General features: G+C 44.0%; 1 protein-coding gene across 4 annotated transcripts in view; it reads left to right on the top strand.

The window, feature by feature from the left end:
• Window positions 1-2,964: 2,964 nt before the first annotated feature.
• ATXN3 (ataxin 3) overlaps window positions 2,965-9,625 on the top strand; it is a 32,469-nt gene continuing 25,808 nt past the window's right edge. For 2 of the 4 annotated variants that reach the window (XR_001145412.1, XM_004681608.2), the window contains exons 1-3: window positions 2,965-3,019; window positions 8,822-8,986; window positions 9,204-9,248. Coding sequence is in view for 2 of the 4 variants with exons in the window: in XM_004681608.2 (XP_004681665.1) it covers window positions 2,996-3,019; window positions 8,822-8,986; window positions 9,204-9,248 (234 nt within the window). In the remaining 2 variants the exon portion in view is untranslated. The remainder of the gene's footprint in view (window positions 3,020-8,821; window positions 8,987-9,203; window positions 9,249-9,625) is intronic. The other 2 variants (XM_012724479.1, XM_004681619.2) reach the window with 2 other exon arrangements.

A 9,625-nucleotide genomic window follows, 5' to 3' on the forward strand; every position in this document is an offset into this window, starting at 1 on the left:
GACTGGTTTCCCAATACAGGGCTGTGGCCTCTGCACACAGAGACATTCAGTAATAGTAACTGAAGCCTCCCCATGAGCTCTGGCCCTAACTACAGCCTCGTTTCCTTACCAGTGCGCCCCTTCTCTTCCTCCAAACCTGCACCCCCCAGTCCCCAGTGATCTCCATAGTAACAATGTACAGGCTCTTGTAGGTGGTCATGTTGCTGCAGCTGTTGGCACTGCGTGCTCCTGAGGCGCGGTTGTTTCCAGAGCATCCTTAGTATTACACATCCCTGCTTCTCCCTTCTCCCTTCTACCTTTGAGCTCTACTTTAGATCCTTTCATCTTCCTCTCTTCCTTTGTCCTGAGATGATTTTATTCACTCATGGTTGGTTAGATTTTTTGTTTAAAGATCTGTTTATACGTACAGAATAGGTATAGGTCAGAGGTATGGGGCATGAGAGGATTCACCAGAGACAGTGGGGAGCAGAACAGGCAGATTGACTGAAGTACACTGCTGAGGAGAGCAGCAGGTGGGTCAGGAGAGGTCTGCTGTGCCATGTGGGTCACCCCTGACCAGGATTGGGAATCAAAGATGCTTTCCATGTTACAGAGCTTCACTGGCTGCCCAGCCCCACCTTGAGTTCCCAGTAGCTAGCCCAACGTGGCCACGTGTAAAGTGGAGAAGGGGAACATGGTACCCCCCAACACCATGCTAGTAGATCACTTGTTGTCCCAGCCATTCAGTTTGAAAAGGTCTTGTTTGCTTGGCAGTTAGCATAAAATTCACTCATGTAGTATGCAAATGGCCTTTCGAATATTCATGGTTATGCAACCAGCACCACAATCAATTTTAGATTATTTAAAAGCCTTTGATGAACAGGTTACTGTAAGTCTTTTAAAATGTAGGAAGGCCTTTTTATGTCTCAATAGTAATTTTTTAAAGATTTAATTTATTCTTCAAGAGTTGGAGTGTAAGCCAGGCCTCCAGGGGGTGAGAGGACTCCCCAGAGACAGAGTGGGGAGCAGAACAGTCAGATTGACTGAAACACACTGCTGAGGGGAGCAGCAGGTGAGACAGGAAAGGTCTGCTGCACCATATTTAGATTAGCTCCATGATGAGGTATGAAACATGCTGCAGTGGCTGTGATAAAGCTTCATAGTGCTGTGCTTCAACAGCTTTTACACCCACTGGGGATGGCCCAGTTTGTTACATTTTATGCTAACAATTCCCTGTCCTAAACCAAACCTATCTCTTGATCTCCATGATGCTTACACACTGGCAACTTACTAAATATGTAGCTAAAAAGATAAGGGAGGTAGAGTCAAGTACTACCAAACATAATTTACATGAATAACTATGTTAAATACAACATATCCTAATATTAGCTATGTCATCTTGCCCTGCTTCTAACTTTCTCTGGAAGTGATGTTGCCAAGTCAACACTAGCTTGTGAAATCCAAAAAAATCCAAGATTCCTGATCATTGGGTCTCCTGTGACCAGAATGACCTTTCTAGAATGCACATCTGAGCATGTCTCTTAAAAAGCGAAAACAAAAACAAAAACTTTACAAAGCTTCGCATTGCCTTTACCTGGCTTTATCTTCCTTAGCCTGGTTTTAAGATACAAGATCTGCACCTACCAGGTGCATCAGACTCTTCCCCCATCACTTTTCTGCACTTTTTACTTCCCCAAACTGGTGCTTCCCTTTCAGGGCCAGAGCAGTTAAAACTAATAAGTCGTTAGGATTTGGACTACAGCCTGATCTGTACCTTGATTTTCTCAGGTGTAAAACAGAGTAATAATGACAACCATCATTAAATTCCCTGTATTAAATTCATTAATGTATAGAAAGCACTTAGAAGAGAGTGCTTAGGCTCTCCCTGGTGGCGCAAAGGATTAAAGCACTGCATTATGAAGCTATCCACAGCCACTGTGGCAGGAGTTAGAGCCCCTGCTAGGGAGATGACCCACATGGCCTGGCAGTCCTCTCCTGACCCACCTGCTACTCCCCTCAGCAGTATATTTCAGTAGATCTGTCTGTTCTGCTCCCCACTCTGTCTCTGGTGAATCCTCTCATCCACCGCACCTTTGGCCTGTACCCCAGTTCTGTAAGCACAAATAAATCTTTTTTAAAAATAAAAAGAATAGGGCCCTCCCTGGTGGTGCAGCGGGTTAAAGCCCAACTCTAAGAAGCTAAAGCCACTTCAGCATGAGTTTGATCCCCGTCCCAGAGGTGACCCACATGGCGCTACAGACCTCTCCTGACGCACCCGCTGCTCCCCTCAACAGTGTACTTCGTTGATCTGTCTGTTCTGCTCCCCACTCTGTCTCTACTGAATCCTCTCACCGCCTCTGTACCTCTGGCCTGTATGCATAAATAAATAGATCTTTAAAAAAATAATAAAAAGAATAAAGAAATGAGTATTCATGTTACAGGGCAACCTCGTTCAGAATATCCTTTCTCCCCTAACACACTACAGTAAGTCCTATTATTTATTAACTCTCATTTTTACACAAGTGCCAGGTATTGGGGGATGCGATGATGTCTTTTTCTTAATGAGGCTATGAGTGGTGGAGGAAGAGGACGAAGTTATTAAATAATTATATGTGGATATGACAGAGGGGAAGCAAAGTGCAAAAGAAAAAGAACAAAGGAGCCAGGTCGTCCTCAGCAGATCCCCTGGATACTGGAGAGAAGAATCCATAGCAATGGGTGAGATGGGGAAACGATCCTCCAGCCGGAAGGCGGCGCTGCCGCACCGCCCAGGCAGCGGGATAACAGCAAACCGGAGGACGCTCTACAAAGGTCACGTGCTGCCGGTTTACTGCCCCGGCGGTAGCTCGCGCTTGCCTCCACGTGACTTGCCTGCCCGGGGTTGAGGTCACGGAGGAAGGCGCGGGGGGAGCTGACTGGCCAGTGGGGCGGGGCCGGGGGCGGAGGGGTGGGGCCGAGGGGCGGAGCTGGAGGGGGTTGGTTCAGCGTGGGGGCCGTTGGCTCCAGACAAATAAACATGGAGTCCATCTTCCACGAGAAAGTGAGTGTCCGCGTTCGGTGAGGGGCTGCCTGCGGCGCGGTGGCGGGTGTGGGGTGCGGTACCGCCGCCTCCCGCATTGCTGGGTGGGGCCCGAGTCGCCCCTCTCCCCAACTCGCCGGGCGGGAGGAGGTTCTCTGGGAACGGAGCGCACCGACGCCCCCACCGCACCCTCCGACCCGGAGGCCGTGTCGGCGGGTGCGGGAGGACGGGGGACCGAGGCGTCCCGGGAGAAGGGGTCTGGGGGCGCCTCGGGGCTTCGGAGGAGGAAGGGGTGGCACGGAGTGGCTGGCGTTGGCGCGTCCCTTTTTCTCCGTGGGATTCCTTCTCCCTTCTCCCCACTTGGTTCGATCTAGTCGCGGCTCGGACTCCTCCCTCGACCGGCCCCCGCTCCACCCCACTCCCTCAGCCCCTGCCTGGCAAAATTAACTTTTCTGTCTCTGGGCCCCTCAGTTCACTATTGGAATCGCCGGTACACTTGGGTCTTAGGGGCGGTGGTCATGCGTTTGTCCTGCCCCGGCTCCGGGCGCCCCTCGAGGGCTGGGACCTTGGTTTGTCCCTTGGCAGGCCGGGCCCTTGGGGAAGTGAAGTGGGAAGCCCCGAGCGCCCCCGAACTGGGAGTCGTCACTGGAGTTTTTATGACGGGATGTGTAGGTTTCGTTTCTCTCGCTAGTCCCATGTTTCTGGATCCGGAGGGCCCTTTCCTGTTACATACTGGAGGGGCTGGGGCTGGTTTTGTCGTGGTTCGCTTGTTCGAGCTCCGCGCACTTGATGATACAGTTTGTGGCATGTGGAGAAACTCGTCCCTTTTGGGTGTGGGTGAAACCTTCCTCAGGACAACTTTGACACACGATAGCTTGTTTGTTTGTTTCTTTTCTTTTTTTTTTTTGGAAAGGGTGGCTGGTGTGGCTATTGAGTAGAAGCGAAGGGGTTTTATTTTGTTAAACAGTTATAAATGAGCATTTATCCTTTTAAACTGTCACAGGACGATTAGTATGTGAACTAAAGACAAAAAAGGCATTGTATAAATTTAAGCATATCATTCAAGTGGACCCTTTTTCTACAGAAAACCTGAAAAATAATTTTGGTGTTAGAATAGATGGGTGTTTACCTGGAAGGGGGAGAAACTTCTCAATAGTATAGTTATAACTAATCTCTTGACTTGATTAACATGATTTATGAATCTTGGACAAGAGAATTTTTGGTTTGTGATTGGATGAAGGGAACCCAGCCTGTACATATTTTTGTATTAATTTTCAGAAGCTTTGGTATAAGTAGATGTTTTAACTTTTTTGCAAATTGTATGATTTTTTAAAGAGATTTGTTTGTTAATGCATACAAGAACTGGGGTACAGGCCAGCGGTGCTGGAGGGTAAGAGGATTCACCAGGGACGGAGTGGGGAGCAGAACAGGTGGATGGACTGAAATACAACGCTGAGGGGAGCAGCAGGCCGGGATAGGAGAGGATTGCCTAGCCATGTGGGTCAGCGCCCTGGGCTGGGATGAAACTCCTGCTACAGTGGCTGCGGCCAGCTTCACAGTGCTGCACTTTAATCCAGTGCGTCACCAGAGAGGGACCTGTACAATATTTTTTTAATAATACTAACTTTTCTAGTTTAGATGGATTACCATGAAGACAGCTACTAGACCAAGGGGTCGGAAAGAAGCTGGATGCTAGCTAACCTAGTGAAAATCTGCTTATCTGAAAAAGTTATTTAATTATCAGTATGCATGTACCTTTAAAGATGCCCTAGGGATATATTTATGCTTATGACCAACTTATATGTGCTTAGGCACTGAAGCAAGTTCAGTTTGGTCCATCAGCTAGCTTGCTAGCGCCTAACTTAAACCCTAATGCTCAGTGGCTTCTAGCTGCTGGGATTTTGTCTTGCTTTTTGGCCTCTGTGTTATCACTTCTGTAGTTGATTGTGCCATCCAGATTGGTTCTGAAGTGTATTATGAGCTAAGAATGAGAATCAAGTTTGAAATGATATTTTAGTGAAAATACTAAAGATGTTGAACATTGGGCCCTCCTTGGTGGTGCAGTGTGTTAAAGCGCAGCGCTACAGAGCCGGCGGCTGCTTCATTCCGCACGAGTTCCATCCCCGGCCAGGGAGGTGTCCCACATGGCGCGGCAGACCTCTCCTGACCCACCCGCTGCTTCCCTCAACAGTGTTCTTCAATGATCTTCCTGTTCTGCTCCCCGCTCTGTCTCTGGTGAAGCGTCTCACCACCCCTGCACCTCTGGCCTGTACCCCAGCTCTGTATGCATAAATAAATCTTTAAAAAAAAAAAGACGTTGAACATTGACTTTATAATTGCAATTACGCCCATCATGAGGTTGCTGGCTCCTTAGCCATCTTTAGGGTAGTTGAAGTTAGTTAGGAATAACCAGATTTCATACAAGTGCCTTGAGATACGGTGATAACGCAGACTTGAAGACACCCAGGTTTAAATAGCATCTCTACCATTTATTACCAGAACATATGCACCTGGGCAAGTTACTTCCCTTTGTGCTCCAGTTTCTTCCGTGGTAGGAGGATATTGAAGTGTCGTCTGAGAAGGTGCTTAGAAGGCTGCCCAGTGCACATGCCATCCCTGTGCTGAGCATTGTTTTTCAGATTCTGTGTCTACTCTACCTCAAAGCATAGAGAACCTTTTAATCTCTGAGAAAAAATGAAAAGGTGCTGCCAAGTTGATTGTGAGTCCCAGGTTTGCCCATTTCCGAGTGCACCCTTAGTTTTACCTGGTTTCTGTTCAAGCCTAAAAACTGTCTCTGGGGATTTAAAAGTAGTTTCAAGGTGGTGCTGAAGACTTTGGGGGCAGTGAGGGAATGGGTTGGTTTTATAAACTGTCTTGGTAAAACTCTGATCCCAACACTAGTCTAGTTCCAAATACTAGACTTGAAATCATTAAATTTCAATGCCACCAAACTTTAGGGCTTACAAGCTTCTTATCCAGCTGGTTTAAAACTTGATAACAAAGAGGTTGACTAGAAATCTTTGAGGGGCAAGGGGATAACCTTCATCTTAAATGATGCCATTGTACAATTTTTTTAGTACATGTAGAATTTTACTCATCTTGTGGCTTTGAAAGCACAAGAATGATTTATTCTTTCCTTCCATTAAATTATATTAGAAGTACAGAACTTGGTATTATTTTCTATAGCAATAACAATATAGTTTTACTGAGACAAGTTTGATTACAAGTACTTTTTCGTATTTTAATTATTTCATAGAAAGATTTTTGAAATAAAGTATTTGTATTCACTAGCTCTGTGTATGATCGTAAACATGGTGACCTTAGTTTGAGCGCTCCAAACTCAGGCATGAATGTAGTCTTCAGCTGGACAGAAAATTCACATTAGGACTATTCCCAGAAAATCTATTCTCTGATCATGGTGTTAGGTAGCTTGTGATGTATGGAATATCTTTATTTCAGCAGAGGATTTTGTTGTTGTTTGAATTATTTTATTGAACTATAGGGGCACACAGATCTAAGAGTACCACTCCGTGAATTGTCAGAGTGAACACATATATAAATAGGACTAGAACGAATTACAGAATATTTACCTTTACCCTGTGTAGCCCCCATTTTGCCTTCTTGTAGATAGTCTTCCTCAACCACTCCTTCCCCCCAACACCTGAAAGGGTACCCAGTATTGCCTGATTTTGAGCTTTTTTAAGTGGTATCCTTACAGTGGGGTCATTATAGACTCAGTTTTGAGTCTGTCTTTTGTCAAACGTTGATCGAGTCTACCTTTTTGTTACTGGTGGTTGTAGTCATTGCGTTCTCAGTTCTGTGGTATTCCTTTATGACCATGATACAGTTTACCCATGCTACTGTGATGGTTCCCTTTGGAACCTGTTACAAATAGTAAGTCTGTCAACAAAGTTTCTTGTTTGTTTTGTGTACCTAGTATTGGAATTGCTAGACCATGAGCCATGTTAAGCTTCATTTGGTGTCACAATACACCAAAGTTTTCTAAAGTGATAATGCAAATTTCCATTTATATCACTAGTAAATGATATTTTTGATATCTCTAATCCTTTCTACATTTTAGCCATTTGGGAAATTGTGTAGTAGTAACACATTGTGATTTTAATATATATTTTCCTGATGACCATTGAGTTGAGTACCTGTTTTATGTTTTTTAGCCATTTTACTGTTCTCTTATAAATGCTTGTCTTGTTCTTTTTCCAATAGAATATAAGATGGACATCTCTTCAACTCATTATCATTGTGTGGGAATTGCTCCCTGATAGTAGGAATACAATAGAAGAAAAGGGAGAAGACAAGTCTTCTGTCACTTTGTAATGATGACTTGGCAGATAGTGCTTGCTATGGTTCTAAGTTATTTGACCCATACCAAATATGAAGGCAGACTGATTTTGACTCCCTGTCTCAGACTCAGATCTGCTCAGTCTGACTTCCTAATCCTCTATAAACATGTACTCTGTCGTTTCCAGCAGTTGGATTTTGTTCCTAGAATATTAACTCATCATGAAAATGGTGTTTTGTAAGTGTTGCTCTTTGGGGTTACCACCTGTGTGACATCTTACTCTGGACAAAGTGCCACAATGCCTCCCAGGCTGGATTAAGGACTGGACTTTCCTGAGTGAAAAGTTAGAGGGCCAGGGTTAGCAGAAGATGTTCTCTCATCTGCCATCATTCAATACAGAGATCAAACTGGAGTCTGGATTCAAAGGGAGCAATCTCCTCCACAGACGAGTCTCCCTTCTTTACAGGGTTGGCGTGGGAAGGCAGTGTTGTGTTGGGGTGAGCGGGATAAGCTGGTTTTTCAGTGCAAGGCATACTGGATTTAGATTTGAGGTACAAGTTGTATGAGGAAACCTTCCAGGGCCCAGGGGAAATTGTACTTTTTTTTTTTTTTAAAGATTTATTTATGCATACAGAACTGGGATACAGATCAGAGGTGCAGGGGCGGTGAGAGGATTCACCAAAGGCAGAGTGGGGAGCAGAACAGGCAAATCAAGTGAAATACACTGTGGAGGGGAGCAGTGGTTGAGACAGGAGAGATCTGCTGTGCCCTGTGTATCACCTCCAGGGCCTGGGATTGAACTTGCCTTGAACTGGCTGCTGCTAGCTTGCAGTGCTATGTCCTAACCCGTTGCACCATCGGGGAGGGCCAGGAAATTATACTCTTCCCAACTCCAGGAAGCTAATGATCTTGTGGGGAATTGGTTTGAACACGGCACCCCCACTTAGAGGCATGTCCAGAAGTGAGCTCCAAGGGTGTTTTTGGAACAGTTTTGTTCATTGCACTATACACAGTGTTGTGGAATTCCTCAAAGAGAACATTGATTCTAACTACAAGTCTTCAGGAACAGAATTTCTTGTATTAATTCTTAAGGTTCTTTATCATAGGTATCAAATTCCATGATCACTGTAAAGGTTGAGGAGAGATTATCTTGTTAAAAGAACACATGTTCTAAGGATTAAAATGCCTTTCAGCAGTAGTAATTTGCCATGGAATCTTTAATGATGAGTATGTTAAGCACTGGAATGAGAGTTTCTATAAAGTACTTCTTAGTAAAATATGAAGATTTGGTATATGTGATGTTAATGAAAATCCTAAATTCTGATCATATAATAATTGTAGTTGCATTAATGCTGGAATTGTAAAGTGTTAACAAATGAAAATATGTGTACTTATGTTCGTACTTGTCTAAAACTAAAAAGGTTTGGTTTGACTATACTTAGGATTAAATTCCTCTTTAAGGAAAGACACTGTACAATTCTGTTTAACAAAGCACATTTGAATTTTTCTTTTGGAAATATTAGCAAGAAGGCTCCCTTTGTGCACAACACTGCTTGAATAATCTATTACAAGGAGAATATTTTAGCCCTGTGGAGTTATCTTCAATTGCACATCAGCTAGATGAAGAAGAGAGAATGAGAATGGCAGAAGGGGGAGTTACTAGTGAAGACTATCGCACTTTTTTACAGGTACTGATTTTAAACATAGGACACCCCCCCCTTTTTTTTTTTGAAAGTGTGGGTACTGTTTAGAAAAGGAAGGGGATCTGACTTGTTAATTGTAACTGCACTTGGACTTTGTGAGGGGAAATGCACAAGATGTTGTTTTAAATAAACACTAATGACAGTTTTTATCCTTCTCTCTCCACCCTCAACCCTGGTCTCAACTCCTATCCAAATTACACAGCAGCCTTCTGGAAATATGGACGACAGTGGTTTTTTCTCTATTCAAGTAAGTAGTCACAAACAGGTTGTAATTTGTTGCTTAGGTCCCAACCCAAACACCTTTTAAGCTCCAGTTATGATTGATGGTATCTCTTCAGAGCCTTTCCCAGTTGATAGAATGTGTCTACGGATGTAACATGTTCCAGAGCACAAGCTTTTAATGTAGATAAACATAAAAGGTAGATTTGTCGTCTTCATTTTAGAGGAGCACTTTTTGAGTGATTATTTAATTTGTATCTGATAATTCAAAAACTTACTACCTCTTGCATAAATTTGAGAAAATGCAGCCCCTCGCACCTTTTATATAATCAGTCTGTAGGCTTGAATTCTTTTGTTATGTTCTGTGGCTTTTTTTTTTTTTTAATTTCTAGAGTAAAGTTGAAT

Source organism: Condylura cristata, unplaced genomic scaffold (assembly GCF_000260355.1).
Source record: "Condylura cristata isolate star-nosed mole 26May11 unplaced genomic scaffold, ConCri1.0 scaffold00013, whole genome shotgun sequence".
Taxonomy (NCBI): domain Eukaryota; kingdom Metazoa; phylum Chordata; class Mammalia; order Eulipotyphla; family Talpidae; genus Condylura; species Condylura cristata.